The 25758-nt window shown below is 49.7% G+C and overlaps 1 protein-coding gene across 1 annotated transcript in view; it reads left to right on the forward strand.

The window, feature by feature from the left end:
* The first annotated feature begins 5389 nt into the window (after positions 1-5389).
* Positions 5390-25758, forward strand: part of LOC146009580 (uncharacterized) — a 120789-nt gene continuing 100420 nt past the window's right edge. The window contains exons 1-6 of the mRNA XM_083150026.1: positions 5390-5715; positions 6673-6795; positions 17754-17948; positions 20649-20772; positions 21182-21279; positions 21402-21885. Coding sequence (XP_083006152.1) covers positions 6691-6795; positions 17754-17948; positions 20649-20772; positions 21182-21279; positions 21402-21885 — 1006 coding nt within the window. The 5' untranslated portion in view covers positions 5390-5715; positions 6673-6690. The remainder of the gene's footprint in view (positions 5716-6672; positions 6796-17753; positions 17949-20648; positions 20773-21181; positions 21280-21401; positions 21886-25758) is intronic.

Raw genomic sequence — 25758 nt, forward strand, 5'->3', positions numbered from 1 at the left:
GCTGTGCCATAGTATTATGATAGTGTCTAGTTCCTTCTCTTTACTCGTACCAATATGATGTCACATACCATGTGGCCACACCATGTGACCATCATTTTCAGCCAGGAAGTAAGTTTACCAACTGATCTGCCATTCATTCTGCTGCTGACTTCTTGCCATGACAGCGCTTTTATTTACATGAGCAGGCTGCAGGGGATAGCACATGGGGAGCAGGCTGTACAGGGGGGAGTACATGGACTGCACAGGGGGGAGCACATGGGGAGCAGGCTGCACAGTGGTTGCACATGGGGAGCAGGCTACACAGTGGTTGCACATGGGGAGCAGGCTACACAGTGGGGGGGCACATGGGGACAAGGTCGACAGGTCATAAGCTCAACACAAGCATTAAGTCGACATGGGGTTTTCCAATGTTTTTTGAGCCAACATGTGCTGACAGGCTCCATTTCATGCCCTACCATCCACTAGGGTGTGGTGGGAAAATAAAATAGTGTGCCGAGCGCAGCGAGCCATGCGAGGGGACACGGTGGTACGTTTCGGTGTCCATGTTGACACGACATGTGCCGACAGGCGGTATTTCATGCCCTACCATCCACTAGGGAGTGGTGGGAGAATAAAATAGTGCGCCCGTAGCATGGCGAGCGCACGATGTGCACTTGATCCTGTGTCCATGTCGACTGTGTCGACATTCAAAAAACAGTAAAAACCCTATGTCGACCTTTATATAAATTAAGCTAAATACCTTTCACATTTTGTATCTGATCAGCAGGGGGGCTAAAACTTACATAAACAGAAGTGATTCTAGACAAATTATATTAAATTGGCTAAATCCACTTCAGCCTTATGGCCCCCACATACAGCACGATATTCAGGCATTTTCTGAGCGATTCTAACAAATCGCTCAGAAAATGCCTGAAGATGCATGTAAATCGCTGTGTATATAGCCCACACAGCGATTTACATGCGCGCACCCGCCGTTCTGAATCTGTCCAAGATTCAGAACGGACGGGCTGTACAATTCAGAGCAGTCGCTCAGAAAGCTCCTGCTCATCTCCCGCATGTGTGGCTGCGGGCAGATGAGCAGAACTGAGCGACTGCGGACGCCGCAGACCCGACGCACCCCGCACCGCAGAACCGCCGCACCCCGCGCCGCCGCCACCCCTGACCTCCCTCCCCCACCAGCAGGAGCACCCATCGCCACCTCTCCTCTCCTCTCGGCGGCAGCGCGGCGGCATCGGGACGGGTCACGGAGATGTTAAAAAAAAAAAATTCAAATTTCAAAATGGCCGCGGCCAGCCAATCACGGCTCGCCGCGTCATTGCCCCGCCCCCTAGAGCTGGCTATATTAGCCAGCTCGAGACAGGGTCGGGGCAGTCAGTCCGACGGCGGAGGAGGAGTGAAGAGCTCCTGAAGTCCTGGGAGGCGCGGCCAATGCAAAAGAGCTTAAAAGGCCGCCGCCCCCCAGGTGAAGAACACAGATGAAGAGGCAGAAGCCCTGGGAGGCGGCGGCCATGCAAAAGAGCTTAAAAGGCTGCCGCCCCCCAGGTGAAGAACACAGATGAAGAGGCAGAAGCCCTGGGAGGCGGCGGCCATGCAAAAGAGCTTAGGGGGCCGCTGCCCCCAGGTGAAGACCAGATGCAGTTTAATAAAATACTAAAAACTCTGTGTTTGTGTTTTTATTAAATAAAACATTTAAAACCAGTGTTTGTTGTTTTATTTTAATATTTCCTTTACAGGGGGGCTATAGGTACCGGCGGGCCTTTAATGCCCCACATGCTGGTACCTGTGGTTCTCCCAAGTGCCCACATGTGGGGCAGGCTTGCTGGGACCTGTAGTCCTACTGTAAAAGACAATATTACTGTTAAATAAGCTATCAACCCTGCACCCACCGCCCAGGGGTGCAGGGGATAGCCCCGGGCTGCAGCCCAGGCCTGGGGTGCCCTGGAGAGGGGGGACCCCCTTATTTGGGGGGTCCCCACCTCCCCAAAAACTCCCGGCCTGGGCTGACTAGTTAGGGTGGGTAATGCTTTGGCCACGGGACACCATCAAGCGTGTCCCCTGGCTATGGCATTACACCCCCTGCTAGTTGAGCCTGGTGCTGGTCTCCAAAATATGGGGGACCCCTATTCATTTTGTCCCCCGTATTTTGGAAACCAGGGCCAGCTCAAGAGCCTGGTGCTGGTCCCCAAAATCTGGGGGACCCCACGCACTTTGTCCTCTGGATTTTGGGAACCAGGACCACTCAAAAAGCCCGGGGCTGGTCATGCCTGGGGGGGGGACCCCATGCCATTTTTTTTTACAAAATTATTGTCTGTATGACAGCGGATGAGACGCTGGACCCCGGACTTGGTAAGTATTTTTTTGTCAGCTCCCACTGTACCACCAACGTTTAATAGTTTGCATATGGGTTTGCATTCGGTTCAGGGGGAACCACTAGCCACCATGATTTAATTTTTTTTTGGGGGGGGGGGGCAGCATATTAGGGGAGGTGAAAGAATACTTATTAAAGAAGACATAAAGTTATGTGCTAGATGTGTTCAGTAATAATAACATTTTTGTGATGAAGTGCAGTGTTTTTACTTCACTTTCTGTGACAGATTTGAAATCTCCCGTGCTGAATCTCCCATTATGAATCTCTGACACAAATCTCTCTGTATGTGGCTCATTGTCTGAAATGAGTCACAAGAGTGAAATCTCTTGTGCTGAATCTCCCGTTATGTATCTCTGGCACACATCTCTGCGTATGTAGGGCCCATTAGGGAAGCATTTATCAAGTAAGATCCCTGCTGTGATCCCCCCTGCAGCGCCGCCGGCCGCATCCCCCATAGGTTTCTATGGGGGAAGCGAAGCTGCCCGATGTATCACCATTCGGCAGCCCGGCTTCGCACCCCTGGGCTATCGCCATTCTGATATGGCGATAGCCCACTGTAGCCTATGGCTACATATCGCACTGCCCTGGCAGTGCGGTCAGCGGTTGGGTCAGTGCATAACCGCCGATGCGCAGACCCCCCGGCTTCCGGGTCAGGGTTTCGCAGGGACGAGCTCCTTTCGGAGCCCTGTCCCTGCTCCCTTACATTGATAAATACCGGCGGTAATGCACGATACCACAATGCCATGTCCGGCGATCTCACCGTGCTGGCATCGCTCTGTAATGATAAATGCGCCCCCAAGTATCTGACCAGCAAGGTGGAGGAAATAGCTGGGATAATTAACAAGTGCTATTACACAATGCAGTAACTGTAACTGAAGGGGAACTATACCCTACTCTTATAGGCATGTCAAAACTGTGGCCCTCCAGCTGATGTTAAACTACACATCCCAGCATGCTTTGCCATAGTTTTAGCATTCGCTAGGCGATCAGAGATCAATCTGAGAGCCAGCACTATAGCTCAAAGCCAGGGATATAAATATACAATTTATTTATGCAACGACTGATGAATTAGAGTATATGGTTAGTCACAGAGGTCACATGACAACAATGAAGTCACGTGACCGGGTTTTCAGTAATGCTGTGCTGAATGATTTAAATGTCTGCCGTCTGTTCTTTAAGAATTTGTTTTTTACATTTGTAAGATATGAAATGGTTATGAATATATGGTGTTCAAATGAGCAAATAAATGACATTTTAGAATGATTAAGTATATATGAACAAACAAAAAACAGCTAGTGCAATTAGGATGCCATATTGGCCCATGGTATATATATATGGAGAGCCCTCCAAAGAAAAGTCACCTTTGAAAAAGCTGGGGGATACCCAGCGAAACGCATCACGCTACAGCACCCCCACCTTCTTTTTCCCCAGTGTGGATGTGGAACAAAGCCAATTTCTCCACACAGATACCTGAACCAGGACCCTTAAAGTGGACAATGTTACCAATTGGGGATTACAAATAATACAACCAAAGACAGCGCATTCATCTCACGAAGACCACCTCTAATACAGCACGGAGCAATGGCAGTCATCCCAGAAATGTGAGTCCATTAACTGTCCCCCCAATAATCTTTTGCCCATCAAGAGTCTAATAGGAACAGGATCCGTCCAAGAAGGACTAGTGGGGTGCTCTCCCATACTATCTCCAACATTTATATGCCAATTTAAGCTGAATCATGTGTATCATGCATCACAAATTGTCCATTTAGATGTGTTTTTTAATATACTGTTATGCATTTTCAATGCAACTTTCTAGATTTGGTACTTGTGTATTATTACGGCACCCGTAGCGTCGCATCGCATACCACTAATTAAGGTATGCGATGGACCCGATTTGAGGCTTTTCCTGGGATGAGTGTACAATTGTAATATCGCGTCGCATCCCATGCCATTATAATGGCATGCGATGCGATTTCAATGTTAAATGCCCACCCAGACCCGATTTTTAATTGAATCCCCACCCTGATGGGTAATGACAATGTTAAATGCCCCCCACGCCAAACCACTATCAACGCCAACCCGAAGCGTGGCGAGCGCAGCGAGCCCACGACGGGCGGCGGTACGCGTCCTCCGACCTTTTTCATACTATCCACGTTGGCGTGGAGTTGATTTTATATAGTGTGGCGAGCGCAGCGAGCCCGAAGCGTGGCGATCGTACAGGTATTACTTCACAAGTATTACGCGTCCGCTCGCCACACTATAAAAAATCAACTCCACGCCGACGTGAATAGTGGGGGTATGAAAAGTTCGGAGGAAGCGTACTGCTGCGCTCACCACGCTTCGGGGTGGCGTTAATAATGGGGGGGCATTTGAACCTAGTCATTACCCATCAGGGTGGGTGTACAATGTAAAATCGGGTCTGGGGGGACATTTAATATAGGAATCAGGCATCTGGGTGCCTGTACAATAAAAAATCGGGTATAATCACGTCTAATCGCATCGCATGCGATCATATGGCATGGCATGCGATGCGACGCGATTTTGTGGTTGTACAATGCCCTGCGATGGAAATCGGGGGCGCCGTGATAATACACAAGTACCCTTGATTAAATTGGTTTCAATTACTGTGCGATTCCTTTCCTCAAAAAAAGCGCAGTTTAATTTATTTATTTTTTATACGGTTTATGCACACCAATCTCTGCCTTGCAACACCACAGCTAGGGCTGGGGGGGACTCAGCTGCCTCTCCCTGGTCCCAGTGATAGCACACACCTGGTATTATACTGCAGCCTGTGTGAGTAGAACAGCAGCTCCCCTGTAAGTGCCCTTATGGCTCACACCCAGCAATCACTACTATGCTGTTACTAGCAGTATAATACCTGGGGTTAGGAACGTTTCCCTGGTAATACAGCTCCTCCCACTCTGTCCCACACAGGAAATGCACTTTGGCTACAGCCGCGGGGGAGTCTGGGAGCTGAGTACAAACCACAGGAAAATGGCCGCCGCTGTATGAGGACACTGGAACAGAAGCGGTATGAATGGTAGAAGCGGTAATTGCCTTGTGTGATTGCATAGAGAGAGTTATGTGATGCGAGGTTACCGGAAGATGATTTCATGATGCAAATACAAATAGTAAGGATCCATAACAATTGTCCCCTTTGCGAGTGAGCGGCGGCCATTTTGCCGAAGACTAGTCCCCACGTTCAGTGGCGGCACTGCTGCAGTATCTCCACTTCCTGCTGGGGCAGCGCTGCTGATCTTACCTGAGGCCTCTGCCTCTCACTTCCAGCAGCCACGGTGTTTAAGTTTCGGGGGACCGATAGAAGGCTTTGCGGTATCTGGAAGCAGGTGAGTATTGTGCTGCCCTGGTATCCTGTTATACAGGGGGAGCGGCCTGCGGTATCCTGTTATACAGGGGGAGCGGCCTGCGGCGTCCCTTTATACAGGGTGAGCGGCCTGCGGCATCCCTTTATACAGGGGGAGCGGCCTGCGGTATCCTGTTATACAGGGGGAGCGGCCTGCGGCGTCCCTTTATACAGGGGGAGCGGCCTGCGGCGTCCCTTTATACAGGGGGAGCGGCCTGCGGCGTCCCTTTATACAGGGGGAGCGGCCTGTGGTGGCCCTTTATACAGGGGGAGCAGCCTGCGGTGTTCCTATATACAGGGGGAGCGGCCTGTTATCCTGTTTATACAGGGGGAGCGGCCTGCGGCGCCCCGTTATACAGGGAGTGCGGTGTCCTCTGTTATACAAGGGGCGTGGCCTGCGGCGGACTGTGTTATGCAGGAGGAGCGGCCTGTGGTGTCCCATCTTGCAGGGGGAGTGGCCTGCTGCGTCCTATTATACAGGAAAACCGGCCTGCGATGTCCCATCTCGCAGGGGGATCCCTTTTATACAGGGAGAGCGGCCACTGGTGTCCTATTACGTTTCTTTTGAGACAACCATTTACTACAATGGATGTTATAATATTTTTTCCTATAGCGCTTATTAGGGTTACCACCTCATCCCTTTCATTCCAGACACATACTAATTACACAGGTTCTGTGGCTGATTAATACAAGGTGAAATGGAGTCTTGAAGTCAGCCAGCCACAGAACCTGTGTAATTAGTATGCGTCCATAATGATTGGGTGAGGTGGTAACCCTAGCGCTTATACTATTGCACCCATTGTTCTCTATATGATCTATATTTGTATGTGCAGAAACATTAGACGCTGCTGTTGGGCCCCTGTGTTTTTAGTCTCTAATCTTTACTTAATATGTCACTTGTACTGTGTGGTGTTTATTGTACTTATTATATTTATTCCAGGGCATCGGAACATTGAGGATGAGACCCGTCACTGATTCCTTGAGGATGAACAAGGACCAGAGTCACATGACTGAAAGGATACTAAATCTTACCCTGGAGATTATCTACCTGCTGACTGGGGAGGTGAGGAGATCTGGGAGTGTCACTGTGACATCACTTATATCTATAGTAATAATACAGGGACATGACAAGGGAGGTGAGGGGATCTGGGAGTGTCACTGTGACATCACTTATATCTATAGTAATAATACAGGGACATGACTGGGGAGGTGAGGGGATCTGGGAGTGTCACTGTGACATCACGTTTATCTGAAGTAATAATACAGGGGCATGACTGGGGAGGTGAGGGGATCTGGGGGTGTCACTGTGACATCACTTATATCTATAGTAATAATACAGAGACATGACTGGGGAGGTGAGGGGATCGGGGAGTGTCACTGTGACATCACGTTTATCTATAGTAATAATACCGGGACATGACTGGGGAGGTGAGGGGATCTGGGAGTGTCACTGTGACATCCATTATATCTACAGTAATAATACAGGGACGTGACTGGGGAGGTGAGGGGATCGGGGAGTGTCACTGTGACATCACGTTTATCTATAGTAATAATACCGGGACATGACTGGGGAGGTGAGGGGATCTGGGAGTGTCAGTGATATCACTTATATATAAATACTACAGTGACCTGATCTTGGTAGAGTCACAGTGACATCACTTATAGGGGATGCAGTTACGATCCCGGCATTCAGAATACCGACGCCGAAATGCCGACACATTCTCCCTCCTGGGGTGTCCACGACACCCCTGGAGGGAGAATAAATTAGTGTGCCGAGCGTAGCGAGGCACCGGGCCCGCTGCGTGGCGAGCGCAGCGAGCCCGCAAGGGGGGGCGATCCACGTCCCCCCCTTGTCGGCATTTTGGCTGTCGGGATTCCGGCGTCGGGATTCTGAACGCCGGGATCCCGACTGCCGGGATTCAATACTGAATCCACTTATAGTAATAATAGAGGGTGATGACTGGGTGTGTATGCAGGGATAGTCTATTTCTTCTTCGGGTTTCATGGTCACCACAGGGTTAATATCGGGATTGTAGGCAGATCCAGAGTACCGGGCACCAACCAGCAAAGCTCTTAGGACTCCCAGAAAACCTTATTTAAAAAATATATTTAAATTAATATATATATATATATATATATATATATATATATATATATATATATATATATATATATATATATATATATATATATATATATATATATATATATATATATATATATATATATATATTTTACATAACTGTTTTTTAACCAAGCCGGATAGCACTGTCTGTAGGCTCCAGCTGAGACCTGCTACTCTACGATTGCAGCACACTATCTTCTATGCATACTGCTATTTAATATGATGAATATACTTACTGCCCAGAAATATTGAAAGGTGCAGTTTCATATAATTAAACAATAGTGACAGGGCACACGCTGTCTGAAACGGAGCAGACGCCTGACAGCGTGTTAGTGAAGCCGGATAGCGGTGTATGTATGTTCCGGCAAAGATCTCATACCCCACTATTATAACCTACTTTCTAGTATGCATACTGTTATTTAATGTGGAGAATACATCCGCCGCCTATAAACACTAGTGTGTAGTGTGTATATTAAAGCCTGTGATTGAACAATAGTGACGTATCTATCATAAAGACCAAATCGTTCAGTGTGTAGATGAAAACCTGTGGTTGAATAAACAGTGATTTGATGATCACAGAGATCAAATCGCTCAGTGTGTATATAAATTCTATGTGAGCACAATTTCAAACACAGATCTAGTAACAACATATCTGTGAGTACTACCATTGCACAGTGTGTATACAAGGGTGACCTACCAGACACAGAGGGAAGGGTGACAGGCTTGGCGGCAGACACACCTCCTATCTGAGCTCTGATTAAATGTATGCGAATAAAGCATAAATCTGGGGCAGTCCAATTGCATGTGAATAGTGTGTATTCTTCTGATATATGCCAGACACAGAGGCAATTTATCACAAATTGAATGTGATAACATCAAAAGCAAATTATATTGCTGCTGCTTATCAAATAAAAGCACAAGAACTTGACTCATGAGTAAATCGGTCGTAAGGGGCATACACACGTAGAGATCTGTGCTAAGCAATTTTGCTGGTGTCAAGATCTCCCATGGAGAGCACATACACACGCAGAGATTTGTGCTAAGCAATTTTGATAAACAATTATGCATAAGCAAAAAAAGGCCGGATAGTGGTTCAGAATGAGAGATTGCAATCAGTATCTCTCGTTCTGTACACATAGAGAGACTTGCAGTCATTTGGTAAGCAATCTGACTAGATTGTGACTGCATGCACTGACTTAGTTAGCAAGAGATATTTAATCTCTCGGAGCATACACACAGAGAGATCTGTGCTTACTTTCTAAGCACTCTAGTCATATTGCTTAGAAAATAGCACAAATTTGCTCCGTGTGTACACCCCTATAGGCAACATAAGCCTGACAGAAAGATCGGCTAAAACAATCACAGGATACAATTGCACTTGAAGTAGATACTTTTATGCAACAGTTACGAAATATCTCTGTTGGATATAAATATAAACGCAGAAATACAAATGTTGCAACTGTGAACTGTGAAAGTCAGGCCCGGGGGCCAATTGCGGCCCGTGCTGTCATTTCAAGGGGCCCACAGCCTCCAGCTGGAAGCGGGCAGTCATCAGATGTGGGAAGCACAGCACAGGGCGCCTTTACCTTGCTGTCTGCTGCAGTGAGGAGATGCCGGCCGCCACAGTCAGATGCATTTGGCGTCCTACCCCCTGCTGCTGCAATCGTATATCACCCTACTTCACAATCACAGTGACAGCAGTGTTTGGGGAGGGGGTGCAGCAAAGGGAAAGCTTGCTCCCATAACACGCAGAGCAGAGGAGGGCGGCAGCAAGAGCCCAAGCATCCCCTGTCCTTGCAGTGCCTGCTTTGCCTCTCTGAAACATACAGAGAAGGGAGGGGGCAGAGTGGGGGACATACAGTGAAGGAAGGTCAGGCTTGGGGACATACAATGAATGGAGGCACTGATGGACATTAAGAGAAGGGGGGCAGGCTGGAGGACAGAGTGAATGGGTGCAGAGTGGGGAACATACAGTGAAAGGGGGACATACAGTGAAGGAGGGGCAGGCTGGGGGACATACAGTGAATGGGGGTAGGCTGGGGGAAATACAGTGAAGGGACAGGCTGGGGGACAGAGTGAATGAGGGACCATTCAAATGTGATTAATGATTCAAAGAATGTAAAGCTGAATGGTCGGCCCCCCACATTTACACTTCACCAAATCTGGCCCTCGTCGCAAAAAGTTTGGACACCCCTGTATTAGAGGATAGTCTCATGGAGAGACCCATAATTATCAGAAGAATTGGGATTAGACTGACATGCACTCTCTTTGATAAAGATAACATAGCTTCTACACAAGAGTACTTACATTTGGCACGCCTAAATTGACAAGACATCAATAAAGCCTTTTGAATATAACTGTAAACGGATTACAGAGACCAATTTTAATCTTTCAAATTTTCTTTTTCTCTATACCTAGCCTTTTTGAATAATTTTCGCCACATTAATTAATCCCTGTCACAGGGCATTAGACTACCAGGTCATGTATAATTAATAAAATTACGAAATAAAAATTAAACTTGATGGCCTGTTGGCTATAGAGTTAATTGTAATAATAAAATATACACCTTTTAGGAACGATACATTTTTTGTTTTTAAGTCATCCAAGACTATGTGGATGAGGAGTGCGTCCAATTAAACTGATTTCTTTCCTTCTTATTTAGCAGGTAAGAGCTTTCTCTGAGAGCGGCTAAATCGGTGTCATACGGAACAAAATAGCGCAATATTGTCTGTATCAGGTTATGGCTTATTGTACAAGGGTTCCACTCACATGTAATGGTATGAAAATCGCATGTCAGTCCACAAATATGGATAATCAGCCTCTCGCTTCATCAGTGGCGGCTCTTATCCTTGCAGAGGTGGTGGCTGCCGCAATGCGGGCCCCCTCCGCTGCCACCACCGCTGTGCTCCCTGTTGCTGCCGGTCCCAGCCACCGGTCTCCTGCCGGCGCATGCTCAGTAACATTGAAACCAGAGCAGTCTCACAGACTATATCTGGCTTCATAGGCAGAGAACAGTGGCGTGTTTTACTTGGGGGGGGGGGGGGGGGGGCTGCAGCCCATAGGTAAAAACTGCCACTGCTCTTCATATTCCTCCATGAGTTTGACACTGAAAGGAACATAAAGTGCAGAGAGAGAGCGCAATGTTGTCTTTCAATCATATAACAATTTATTATTAAAGTGCACTCACAAAATAAAACATTAAAATCGCATATCACCATATATTATGGTCTTCTTACCTCCTGGAGACCAGAACAATGGGGGGCAGAGTTCCAATGGTGTTCAATGGGGGGGGGGGATTATGGTCCAGTCCAGGAAACTGTCCCACCTCCTCCGTATCAGACTCACCAGCCCGTTGTCCGTTTCTCCAGCCAAATTCCAAGTCTTTTGCTTAAGCACCTTCAGACAATAATGTCCTTCCTCAGAAGCATAAGACTAAGTGTTGCCTGGACCACCAGGGCAGTGAGCACAGGCTGGGTGTAATAACCCATTTTATACAGGGCTCATAAGTAACGGTGGGGGAAGGCCAGCATAGGGGAGGCGGCACTGGCTTGTAGCCCCTCCCCCAGCTTCAGACGCCAGTCCACTGCACATTTCCAGCCCTCAAGCTGCTCTCACTTCCCTCCTCCTCTCTGAGACACCGGCAGCCATCTTCTGCATGCAGCCCTCGGGTCTCCTGGAGTGTTGGGTCTGTCTCCCCTGTAAGAACACCTACTGCTGACCGCTTTGTACAGCATTCATATGCTACTTCTCCCATAGCAGCACAGTAGTTGATCAGAGTGCCTTGCAGTGTATGTACCACTACTGTACTTATATCTCTGCATTGTCTGTGACTGATGTTCTAGTTGTCTATTTTCTGCTATCTGCTCTTTCTCCTTCGGGAGACATCAGGGGCCACAGCGTTACAGTGGGTAGTAAGGAGATGGGAGAGCACCAGCACCCTAGAGGTTAAACTTGAACTGCCTCCCAGGCAGCCGGGCTCCTCCCCTCCTCTACCCCGCCTCCAGGCCAGGAAGCTCAGTTTTTTCGGGTGCTGGCAGGAGCCAGATGCACCTAATAGAGGGGCTGCTATTTAGCAGCCTAACTTGATTTTTATATTTTATTTTTCATTTTTCTTTTACACTGACTTGTGTCAGTGACAGAGCAGCAGCACTGGGGGTCTGCACAGACACCTGCGCTGCTGCTCCATCACCCGGGTCCGGAGCTGCATCGCCACTCGAGGGTGGGGACCTGCAGCGGCCCCCGGGCACTGGGGAGCCACAGCCGCCACCGGACGCCGGGGACCTGACAAAGGTAACGCGCTCCCCGCTGGGAGCGCGCGCGATTGCGCTTGCTGGGCATTGCGGCTGCAGCAGTTCGGCGGGGGGGACCGCCGACTGCGCTGACAAGCGGACGGCTGGTTCGCCACCCGCTCCCGCTGGACCACCAGGGAAACGGTTTGTGGGCAGCGGCGCCAGGTATGCGGGGCCGCCCGGTAGCGCCGGACCCCTGCCATTTTTACCTGCGCCGCATGTGGACACCTCCCTGGGGGCCATTTGTCAGCAGGGGGAGAAGGCTCCCCCCACATCAGCCTCTCCACCCGGGGACAGTAGGCAGGGAACTGTGTTTATCACACAGAGAGTTCCCGCCACTGAGATCCCTTCCTGCCTGCCTGCGACATGTGAGGAGGGACACGGAGGAGCTCATAGCCACCCGGAGTTCCACTCCTTCACTGCCAGGTCATTTGGGCATGTCCCCCCTGTACCCCTCCTTCGGGAAACTGTACAGTACTGTGCTCTGAAAGGAGCCTTGTGCCATTAATTGCATTGCCCTTGTATGCTGCATTGTTTGTTAACAGTTTAGCTGCCTGTCAGTTTAATCTGTGTTACACTGTACTATATGGCCATGTATTGCTGGTTAGGTCATGCTGACTTAACATGTGTGGAGGGACACAGAGAGCTTATCAGCCAGTCTGGGGTTCCACTCCTTCACTGCCTGGGCTCCCCTGTAATAATCTCCTCCAGGAGTCAGGTTACAGAGCAGACAGAGTTCAAACTGTGGGCACAGCAGAGCCAAGTGCAACATTGTATCCTGTGAATTAACACCATCACTGCCTGTCGGAAGCATAAAGGACAGAGCGGATGGTGTAATGGTTAGCATTGCTGCATCACAGTGCAGAGGTCATGGGTTCGATTCCCAACATGACCCAGACTGTGCAGAGTTTATCTACCTGTCAGATACAAGCTGGCTGTCAGATGCAGACTGCGTTGTCTGTATCATATAGACTGCCAGTATATCCACTGCACCTGTGTATATATAACTGCACTGTATGTCTATATCACTGCTTTGTATGTCTATTACAAGCTGGCTCAGATGCATACTGCATTGTCTGTACCGTATAGACTGCCGGTCTATATCACGGCAGCTGTCTATTGTATGTATATCACTGCACTGTCTATATCACTGCATTGTATGTATATCACAGGCTGGCTGTGCACTGTGTAACACTATCACTGCCTGTCAGAAAGGCTGCCTGCCAATGATTGCTATATGTGCCTAGTACTAGCTTACTGCGTACTGTGGGGGCAGCACAGCTCGGGTCGTGGGTTCAATTCCCACTATGACCCTAACTGTGCAGAGTTTGTACGTTCTCTCCGTGTTTTAGTGGGGTTACTCCGTGTACTCCGGTTTCTTCCCACATTGCAAAATTTAAAACAGAAGTATGCTGTGTTAGCCGTACAAATGGGCCAAATGTCTACGCCACCGCAAGGTATACGTAGTACCAGCTTAAGGTGTATGGCTTGAACACTATCTCTGTTGGTCAGAGAATACTGTGTTAGCGGTACCATATAGGCTACCCGCCTATTCTATGGCATTGTATGCCTTCTATACTTGTAGTACATTGTCTTACCTGTGCTTTAGCAGCCGGTTCACAGTGCTATAATACTGCAACGTCTTCCAGGAGTACCAGTCCCAGTGACTCTGGGGCTCCGGCGCGGATGTCTTGTACATCCTGTAATGTTGGCCTATGCCCCCATTACTAGTACAGTACGGCTTATACGCAGGCTGCTACAATGCCTGGGCGATGCCCACAGGTACAGCCTCCTCTAGAAAACAGGAGCCTGCTTGGGCCACGTTCTTTACTCCGTTGCCGGTGCAGCTAGTAGCAGTAGCAGCCTCATCCCTTGGCTGAGTGCTTATCTGCCTCCAGACAAGGTCCCCAGAAATGCCGTCCCCATCCTTGGCGGGTGTAGCTCCCCGCACAGTGGAAGCGCTCTGTACCTGCAGGTAGACGCAGATACCCCAGTCATCCAGACTCCTCCGTCAGCAGACACAGAGAGGAGGACACCTGGGATTAGCATTGTCTAGAGGGGACCGTCGACGACGGTATGGAAGATGGGGGGCCTGTGATAAGGTGAATCCCCCCCACCTCGTCTTGAGGTGCCGACCTTGGTCTCAGCTGTCAAATAGGTCCTTACCTTAAACGACCCCGCTGAGCCGCCTACACCTTTGGGTGTCTCCCTAGGTGTTTTCTGGGTTTATTCCGTAAATCTGTGAACTCGACTAAGGTCATCAGTTGGGAGATTCCTAACAGGAAGTTTAGCTTGCCATCGGCGGTTTCCCTTCCTTTTACCCCCTTCCACAGGAGGACATAGTCCCCTGGGAGACTGTCCCTAAAGTGGACGCACTCCTGCCCCAGGCATCTGCTTGGGTGGCTAAGGCCTTAGTTGCGTGAGCAACTTCTCTCACAGCGGACGCTGCATAAGGGGTGTCGGAGGAAACCCTGCTGCCTTCTATTGAGTATCAGGTGACACTTTACCTGGGGGTGACGGCTCTGGAAATTACACCAATCACCTCCAGAGGGTCACCCTCGGCCATAGCTGCACACACATACCAGTGTCTGTGCTCTTGGAAGGCCTGAACTCAAAGTCCCTTTTGAGGGTTCCTTTTTATTTGGGCCAGTGCCAAATATGGGGGCCGGTTTAGATACCATTCGGCAGAGGATATCCCTTCTGGGGGATTGCCATCTGGCTCTACAGTCCAGGATCAGACATCTCTTGTCCCCCTGGCAGGTGTCTGTGCATGCCTGCGTGGGGTCCCTGGGGTTGGTGGATCGGCCTTCGAATTGGCAGAATAGGCTCAGTTCCATACCAACCCTCTACAATACTGTCCAAGGAGCAGCACGGATAGTGTAGTGGTTAACATTACTGCTTCACTGCGCTGAGGTCATGGGTTCGATTCCCACCATGGCCCTAACTGTGCGGAGTTTGTATATTCTCCCCAGACTTGCATGGGTTTACTCCTGGTACTCCGGTTTCCTCCCACAGTATCCATGCCCAGAAGTTCGCCTGGTCTCCAGCAGGGCCCCCCTTTCCTGGGGGCTTCTGGACGGGACCTCGCTACTGGAGCCATGCATGCTAGCCTCCCGTGTTTGGGGGGTGGTCACTTCTCAAAGGTCGTTCCAGGGTCTCTGGACCACTCTAGTGGCCCAGCCCTCCATCATCGTCCTCGAACTAAAGACAATCTTCCGGGCAGTCCGCTTGGCGGAACCCTAACTTAGGGGTTGGCCGGTGCAAGTCCAGTCGGACATTGCGACAAGGGTGGCATATGTTAACCACCAGGGTGGCACTAGTTGTCAGCCCACTATGACAGAAGCATCCGGCATCTTTCAGAGATGATCCCTGCTTTTTCAGAAATTTTTATCCTGGTAGTCCAGAATTGGGTGGCGGTCTTCCTCGGCCGTCAGACCTGTGATGCCGACGACTTGACCCCCCTTAGAGTGATGTTTCAGATGCTGGTTCAACGGTGGGGCCCAACCGAGGTGGCCTTGACAGCCTCTCGCCATACCCTCAAACCACCACTGTGCGGGTCCTGGTCTTGCGACCCGGAGGGGGGGGCTTGCCTGGTAGACGCCCTGTCCGCTCCGTGGCCGTCCACACTGATGGCGCCTTTCCACCACTTTCCTCCTTTTGCGAATGTCTCGCAAGCTGAAGCCGGAGGGCGGCACATTGATTCTGGTTGCTCCACCTTGGCCCAGACGGATCTGGTTTTCGGATCTGCAGTCAGTAGCCCCTCCTATTCGCTTACCCCTGGACACAGGCAGGCTCTCATGGTCCGCCTCTCTCTTTCGGCTTTGAGGCACTTGGCTTTGACGGGGTGGCTGTTGAGACCTCCCGGGTAAGACCCAGCGGGTTTCACTCCACCATGCTCAGGGCGAGGAAACCTCCCTAGATGGGGTGTACCATCGCATATGGAGGGCTTACTTTTCCTGCTGCGAACCCTACGCTTCAGATTCTGGGACTTACTACCTGGCTAGGGTTCTGTCCTACTTGCAGAAGGGTCTGGAGGCTGGGTTGCGTTGATCATCTTTAAAGGTTCGGATTTCAGCCTTGCACATCTTGTTCTGTCGACGGGTGGCCCTGTCGACGGATGTCTGTACATTCCTGCAGGATGTCTTGCATATCCAGCCTCCCTTAGTTACCCCAGTTGCCCCCTGGTATCTCTCTAATCCTGACTTCTTCAGGGCCCACCTTTTGTGCCCTTGCGGTCGGTGGACCTGTGTTGACTCGCCTGGAAGATTGTTTCCTTGTTGGCGATAGCTTTGGCCAGGGGAGTCTCTGACCTGTCAGCTCTGTCCTGTAAGTCCTTGGTTCTTGGTTATAACCGGGCGGTTTTTCCTACCGTCCTTTCTCAACTACCTTAAGTGGTGTCCGGCTTTCAGGTCAACCAGGACATTATTGTTCCGGCATTTAGACAGTCTGTTGTTACTACGGCTTGGTCCTCCTTGGACGTTGTCCGGCCGGGGCGTATTTATGTGCTATGTGCACCGTTCTAGGCTGTTGCACTAGTCAGACTCTCTCTCTCTCTCTCTCTCTCTCTCTCTCTCTTTGTACTATATGGTGTTCGGATGAGAGGGTGGCCCGCCTCTACGCAAACTACTGCCCGCTAGAGTCGCTCTGGCAGGCATATTTGGACACCTCCCTCCCGGTTCCGGCAGGGATTCAGGCACATTCCGTTAGGTCTGTGGAGGTGTCCTGGGCTGTAAGAGGCGGTGCTAAAGTTGAGCAAATTTGCAGGGCGGCGACTTGGTCGTCCGCCATTACTGTCTTGCGTTTTTACGCTTTTGACACGTTTGCCTCCCAGGACTCAGCCTTTGGCCAGAGTGTGTTGGCTGCGGCACAGGCGCGTCCCCACCCATAGGTGGCTGCTTTAGGACGTCCCACTGTAACGCTGTGGCCCCTGATGTCTCCCGAAGGAGAAAATGAGATTTATGTCTTACCTGGTAAATCTCTTTCTTCGAGGACATCAGGGGCCACAGGGATCCCTCCCTGCCGCGCCTGCTTTACTTCCGTTATGGTTAAGTTATGATTATGTTATATTATCCCTCGGTTGAGGGTACTAACATGTTCAGAATGTGTTTCTGTGCGGTGCTTCTCTTCCTTCTATCTTGTCTCCTGCCTTGGCTTGTTAAAAAAACTGAGCTTCCTGGCCTGGAGGCGGGGTAGAGGAGGGGAGGAGCCCGGCTGCCTGGGAGGCAGTTCAAGTTTAACCTCTAGGGTGCTGGTGCTCTCCCATCTCCTTACTACCCACTGTAACGCTGTGGCCCCTGATGTCCTCGAAGAAAGAGATTTACCAGGTAAGACATAAATCTCATTATCTAATACAGGTCGATAAGGAATATTTACAGTTTTTGGAATCATTTTGTTTTTTAATACTTACCTGGTCCCTTGGTGGTTAACAAAACTGAGGAGATGAGCATGGAGGCGGGGTTATAGAATCCTAAAAAATTTGATGTTTGGTGCCTGATCCTCTGGATCCGCCTGCAACCCCGGTGTTAGCCCTGTGGCTCCCATGAACCTCAAAGAAAGAGAAGTAACCGGAGGCAAGTCTACCATAACTCTCATTTTCCCAATACACAGGGTTACACAGTAGTGAAGAAGACATCTGGTGGTGAGCATGAGACACCCAGTAGTCACCCCTGTGTGTCAGAAGGACAGAAAAGGACCCAGAGCCCCATAACAGGGCCCACACCTCACTCACTGATACATGGGAGAGACAATGACCAGAAGATCCTGGAACTAACCAACAAGATCATCCAGCTGCTGACTAAAGAGGTGACTGCTGGGAATAGGACATTATACAGTAACACCGGTGAGGTGACTGCTGGGAATGGGACATTATACAGTAACACCGGGGGATGTGACCCGGGAGGTGACTGCTGGGAATGGGACATTATACAGTAACACCGGGGGATGTGACCCGAGAGGTGACTGCTGGGAATGGGACATTATACAGTAACACCGGGGGATGTGTTGGGAATGGGACATTATACAGTAACACCGGGGGATGGGACATTATACAGTAACACCGGGGGAAGTGACAGGAGAGGAGACTGCTGGGAATGGGACATTATACAGTAACATCGGGGGATGTGACCGGAGAGGTTACTGCTGTGAATGGGACATTATACAGTAACACCGGGGGGATGTGACCAGAGAGGTGACTGCTGGGAATGGGACATTATACAGTAACATCGGGGGATGTGACTGCTGGGAATGGGACATTGTACAGTAACACCCGGGGATGTGACCAGAGAGTTGACTGCTGGGAATGGGACATTATACAGTAATATCGGGGGACAGAAAAGGCCCCATAGCCCCATAACGGAGCCCACACCTCACTCACTGATACATGGGAGAGACAATGAGCAGAAGATCCTGGAACTAACCAACAAGATCATCCAGCTGCTGACTAAAGAGGTGACTGCTGGGAATGGGACATTATACAGTGACATCGAGGGAGGTGACTGCTGGGAATGGGACATTATACAGTAACACCGGGGAGGTGACTGCTGTGAATGAGACATTATACAGTAACACCGGGGGATGTGACCAGAGAGGTGCCTGCTGGGAATGGGGCGTTCTACAGTAACACCGGGGGATGTGACCAGAGAGGAAACTGCTGGGAATGGGACATTATACAGTAACATCGGGGGATGTGACCTGAGAGGTGACTGCTGGGAATGGAACATTGTACAGTAACACCGGGGGATGTGACCAGAGAGTTGACTGCTGGGAATGGGACATTATACAGTAACACCGGAGGATGTGACCAGAAAGGTGACTGCTGGCAATGGGACATTATAAAGTAACATCCGGGGATGCGACAGGAGAGGTGACTGCTGGGAATGGAACATTATACAGTAACATCTGGGGATGCGACAGTAGAGGTGACTGCTGGGAATGGGACATTATTCAGTAACATCCGGGGATGTGATAGGAGAGGTGACTGCTGGGAATGGAACATTATACAGTAACATCGGGGGATGTGACCCGAGAGTTGACTGCTGGGAATGGAACATTATACAGTAACATCGGGGGATGTGACCCGAGAGGTGACTGCTGGAAATGGGACAGTAACACTGGGGATGTAATTGGAGAGGTGACTGCTGGGAATGGAGTATTATACAGTAACGCCGGGGTATGTGACCAGAAAGGTGACTGGTGTGAATGGGGCGATCTACAGGAACACTGGTGGATATGACCAGAGAGGTGCCTGGTGGGAATGGGACATTATACAGTAAAACCGGGGGATGTGACCAGAGAGGAAACTGCTGGGAATGGGACATTATACAGTAACATCGGGGGATGTGACCGGAGAGGTTACTGCTGTGAATGGGACATTATACAGTAACACCGGGGGGATGTGACCAGAGAGGTGACTGCTGGGAATGGGACATTATACAGTAACATCGGGGGATGTGACTGCTGGGAATGGGACATTGTACAGTAACACCCGGGGATGTGACCAGAGAGTTGACTGCTGGGAATGGGACATTATACAGTAATATCGGGGGATGTGACAGGAGAGGTGACTGCTGTGAATGGGGTTTTCTACAGTAACACCGGGGGATGTGACCAGAGAGGTGACTGCTGGGAATGGGACATTATACAGTAATATCGGGGGATGTGACAGGAGAGGTGACTGCTGGGAATGGGACATTGTACAGTAACACCGGGGGATGTGACCAGAGAGTTGACTTGGGAATGGGACATTATACAGTAACACCGGGGGATGTGACAGGAGAGGAGACTGCTGTGAATGGGGCATTATACAGTAGCATCGGGGGATGTGACAGGAGAGGTGACTGCTGTGAATGGGGCATTATACAGTAACACAGGGGATGTGACCAGAGAGGTGACGGTTGGGAATGGGACATTATACAGTAACATCAAGGGATGTGACAGGAGAGGTGACTGCTGTGGATGGGGCGTTCTACAGTAACACTGGGGAATTTGACCAGAGAGGAGACTGCTGGGAATGGGACATTATACAGTAACATCGGGGGATGTGACCAGAGAGGTGACTGCTGGGAATGGGACATTATACAGTAACATTGGGGGATGTGACAGGAGAGGTGACTGCTGGGAATGGGACATTATACAGTAACACCGGGGGATGTGACCAGAGAGGTGACTGCTGGAATTGGGACATTATACAGTGACACCGGGGGATGTGACAGGAGAGGTGACTGCTGGGGATGGGACATTATACAGTAACACTGGAGGATGTGACTGCTGGAAATGGGACATTATACAGTAACACCGGGGGATGTGACCAGAGAGGTGACTGCTGGAATTGGGACATTAAACAGTGACACCGGGAGATGTGACTGGAGAGGTGACTGCTGGGAATGGGACATTATACAGTAACACTGGGAGAGGTGACCGGAGAGGTGACTGGTGGGGATGGGACATTGTACAGTATCACCGGGGGAAGTGTCTGGGTGATGACTGTATCATTGTGTGTGTCAGGTTCCTATAAGGTGTCAGGATGTCACAGTCTATCTCTCCATGGAGGAGTGGGAGTATATAGAGGAACACAAGTGTCTGTACAAGGATGTGATAATGGAGAATCACTGGCCCCTCACATCACTGGGTAAGAGGAGAATTAATTTTATTGTACAGGGTACAGCAGATATACACAGATCATCTGCTAATCACACCTGTACAATGTCCTCAGTGACTGTGGGGGTTATTCTCATTCACTCTTTCTGACAAATTCCTTCTTAGAAGGACATAACCATGTGCACTGCTGGTGGGGCATATGATACTTTTGCAGAGAGAATTCGATTTGGGTGGGGTTTTAGTTCAAAGTGAGATCTATATTGCAGTGTAAATATAAAGTAGTCAGTATTTTCCCTGCACAGAAACAAAATAACTCACCCAAATCTTATTTTCTCTGCACATTTTACATCTGCCCCCCCTGCAGTGCACATGGTTTTGTCCTTCTAAGAAGGAATTTGTCAGAAAGAGTGAGCCAAAATAACCCTGTGTGTCTCCTACAGATGGGCTCAGTAACAGAGATACCGCAGAAAGATGTCCCCGTACTCTATATTCCCAGCACTGTACAGAGGAGACTCACGGGACCCCACAGGAGGATCAGGTAGGTGGGATTTACAGTCACCTCAGTATATCTAAGTGACTGGCACTATATGAATTGCAGCAGTTGTGTGTGTCTTATACACTGATATTCTACTGTGAGACATTACTTATGTATTTTTTTAGGTTCAGTGTGAAGATTCGTCTGATATTAAGGCAGAAGATACAGGAGGAGAAGAGATGTATGTGCCTGACATTAAGGTAGATAATACAGGAGAAGAAGAGACGGATGTGACTGACATTAAGGCAGAAGATACAGGAGAAGAGACAGATGTTACTAACATTAAGGCAGAAGATACAGGAGAAGAAGAGACGGATGTTACTAACATTAAGGCAGAAGATACAGGAGAAGAAGAGACGGATGTGACTGACATTAAGGCAGAAGATACAGGAGAAGAAGAGACGGATGTAACTGATATTAAGGCAGAAGATACAGGAGGAGAAGAGATGTATGTTCCTGACATTAAGGCAGAAGATACAGAGGGAGAAGAGATGGATGTGACTGATAGTAAGGCAGAAGATACAGAAGGAGAAGCGATAGATGTGACTGATAGTAAGGCAGAAGATACAGAAGGAGAAGAAGAGACAGATGTGACTGACACCAGCACAGGTGAGGAGTAATCAATTATCATATATTTTCCTTATTCTGCCAATACAGCTTTCTCTTATCCTACACCCTCCTCTGTCAGCCCCTATTAAATTCCTGCTCTCCCCTCACATCATGTCACTGTGTGTTACCAGCCTAGAGATCTGACCTGTCTCCTCCCCACACTCTCTGGTGTATCTCATACATCAGAAGCCATCAGCCCCTATTATATTCCTGCTCCCCCCTCACATCATGTCACTGTGTATTATTAGAGATCTGACCAGTCTCCTCCCCACACTCTCTGGTGTATCTCATACATCAGGAGCCATCAGCCCCTATTATACTCCTGCTCTCCCCCTCACATCATGTCACTGTGTGTTACCAGAGATCTGACCAGTCTCCTCCCCACACTCTCTGGTGTATCTCATACATCAGCAGCCATCAGCCCCTATTATATTCCTGCTCTCCCCTCACATCATGTCACTGTGTGTTACCAGCCCAGAGATCTGACCAGTCTCCTCCCCACACTCTCTGGTGTATCTCATACATCAGCAGCCATCAGCACCTATTATACTCCTGCTCTCCCTCACATCATGTCACTGTGTGTTACCAGCCCAGAGATCTGACCAGTCTCCTCCCCACACTCTCTGGTGTATCTCATACATCAGAAGCCATCGGCCCCTATTATATTCCTGCTCTCCCCCCTCACATCATGTCACTGTGTGTTACCAGCCCAGAGATCTGACCAGTCTCCTCCCCACACTCTCTGGTGTATCTCATACATCAGAAGCCATCGGCCCCTATTATATTCCTGCTCTCCCCCTCATATCATGTCACTGTGTATTACCAGAGATCTGACCAGTCTCCTCCCCACACTCTCTGGTGTATCTCATACATCAGGAGCCATCAGCCCCTATTATATTCCTGCTCTCCCCCTCATATCATGTCACTGTGTTTTACCAGAGATCTGACCAGTCTCCTCCCCACACTCTCTGGTGTATCTCATACATCAGGAGCCATCAGCCCCTATTATACTCCTGCTCTCCCCTCACATCATGTCACTGTGTGTTACCAGCCCAGAGATCTGACCAGTCTCCTTCCCACACTAAACCCACAATTGCCCCAATCACAGCGGCCTCGCTGGTGTTATATGTTAGCTGTGTGGTCATCTGGAGTAGTGGTAACCAGTGACCAGGACATGCTGCCAGTATACCCCACAGCTACTGTGCTGCCAGTGTATAGTGTGAGAGAGAAGTGACTGGCTGCACAGTGTCACTGGCTTATGTGGGTTCCTGTCCTATAGTACTAGCTGGGCAATGTATAAGCTGGGGTAATGTTACTCCCCTCAGTCTGAATGTCTCCGTGGCTGAGTCTATGCAGTCTGCTTGGTGATCCCATTGTATTGTATGTTATGACCACAGTTTGGAGGTCATTCTAGTTTGATCGTTCCCCTGCGTGTTCCCATGGGGAGCAATGTTTTGCTATTGTCCATGCACATCAGCATTGATTCGCATGTGCGACTTGTATAGTCCCCTGCCATATGTCACCGGATGTCAGCTGCTCGCCCTCCTCCCATACAAGGGTGCCGCAAATCTGTGTCCCCAGAGAGTGACTTATATGTGCGAGCGCTGTAGAAATCATTTGATGGTCAGTATATAACAGAAACACTGCAAACATAACCAGAAATAGGGAAAAGATGGTACAGAACATTGCATTATAAATAGGTGTCCGGAAGGAATGGGAGCCAGTGTAGGGCCTGTAGGAGAGGGGGGCAGAAGCCGTCAGTTGGAGAACATGAGCTGTGGACAGAGATGGACGTTGGGGAGGACACATAGGACAATAAATACAGAACCAGCTCTCTAACGGGGGTGGGAACTGGGGGCGCTTATTGTGGGTAGCTTCTCAGCAGCTCCTGCGCCCATCCTAGTGTCCCCTCCAGTGGACATTTTAAATATTACGCGTGCTGTTGCGCCATGAATGACGGTCCGTGACGTTGAGGGAGCACGCCGGCACCACATGGTTAAAGAGGCTGCTACTCCTGCAGGAGAGGTGGAAGCAGGGAGAAGAGCTGGAGCGGAAGCTGCAGGGGTAGCGCTGCCTGGCTACTCGGCTACACTACAAGCTAAGGACAGCGGCGCGCAGCTCTGAGGGTGCTGCCAGAAATAGCCGCATCGCCGGGCTGCGCTGCGGCTTCCTTTCCACTTGGCAGTGGGCCAGGCAGAATCTGTTCATGGGCCGGGCCGTACATAGCCCACCCCTGCCCTTGTGGGTAGTAGGGCATGAAATACCGCCTGTCGGCATATGTCGGCTGAGAAAAAAAGTGAAAAACCCCATGTCGACCTTCCCCATGTCAACCTAATGCTTTTGTAGACCTTGTGATTGTATTTTTTATTGTTTTCATATTTATTTTTAATATATATTTTGAATTGGTTTAGCGCTGCTTCTTTCTTTTTCCCTTTTGTTGAGGACACATAGGAGCAGGTTACAGTAACCCAGTCTAGGGATGACCAGTGAGCGGATGAGGGTCTTAGTTGTCTCCAGGGTGAGAGAGGGTCTGATCCTGGAAGCTGCCAATACTGGGACAGGGACTGATTGTGGGGATTGTAAGAAAGGGTGGAGGTCAGGATGACGTTAAGACTGCGGCCTTGCAGCATCGATGGTGAGGTGTCAGTGGATAGTAACATCAAGGATAGTGAGCGGATCGCAGATGGTGGGAGACAATCGGCTCAGTCTTAGGGGAATATTTACTAAAGATTCATTTAAAATTCAATATTAATCGATGTTGGGTTCCAGGACTAAAACACACATTTACTGACAGTTGGATTTTTATATTCATTTTTAAATGTTAGTAAATGTGTCCTAGCCCAGGAAGTCTGGCATCGATTAAGAGCAAATTTATAGTGATCAACATCGCCCTTTAGTAAATATATCCCTCAGGCTGGGCACACACTTATAGATATATCTGCAGAACAATCGATCTGTAGCTATATCTGTGGACGGATCGGGCAGCGTGTTCTCCATACACCCTGCCCAATCCATGGAGACTGATGTCACAACTGGGTGGGTGCAATTACCTGTGCCGGCCAATTCAGCTGCTGATCAGCGCTGGCTACTGGTGCGGGTGTACGGGAGGTCAGGAGATCGTCCTTACACACAGCACGTAGAAAAATAGGAAGAAATGTAGATTGCTCTAGTAATGAAACATCAATTTAAGATATCAATCAATCCAAAATGGTCAGGTGTATGGCAAAGAAAATAACAATTTAATAATGATACTAATAAAACATTAAAAACATGCATTAGTCAGGGGGCGTGGCCTGGCGAGCTAGCTGAGAGGACACATTTCCTGCAGCTCCCGACAACTATCTCCTAAAACAGCCCTTTACCTACCCTCTAACCCATCCTTACCCTCCATCCTGACGATATCCCTATCCATCCATGCCCCGACCGCTGTTGACACCTGCTGCGGAACCAGGGAGTGCTTTTCAGCCCTCCTACAGGTTGCGGCCTAGTCACAGGGCCGGAGCCTAAAGTTCGGCTCAGTTGCGGCACGTCGGGCTGCAGAAAAGACACAGAGAGCGAAGACCAGGGTTGCTGCGTGTGGCGGAGGTGAGGGCCTCATCAGCGCTTACCCCCTCCCGAACTCAGAGGCGATTTGCGGCGCCCCAGCGCGCCCGCTGTGCACCGGGGCCTACCACCAGGCCGGAGCCGGCGATGTAAGGGGAGACCATGTGATTTAGGATATCTGCCAGCAAGATCACAGACTGCTCAGCTATACAGGCGTGGGCACACTACTGAAGGCACCCGGATCAGATCCCCAGTGGGAGTCTGTTAGGAGCCAGCCACCATTTCACCACCACCTCCATCCCACATCAGGTAAATCCAGGGGGTTTCACC

This window comes from Crinia signifera, chromosome 6, assembly GCF_055691185.1.
Source record: "Crinia signifera chromosome 6, ASM5569118v1, whole genome shotgun sequence".
Lineage (NCBI taxonomy): Eukaryota > Metazoa > Chordata > Amphibia > Anura > Myobatrachidae > Crinia > Crinia signifera.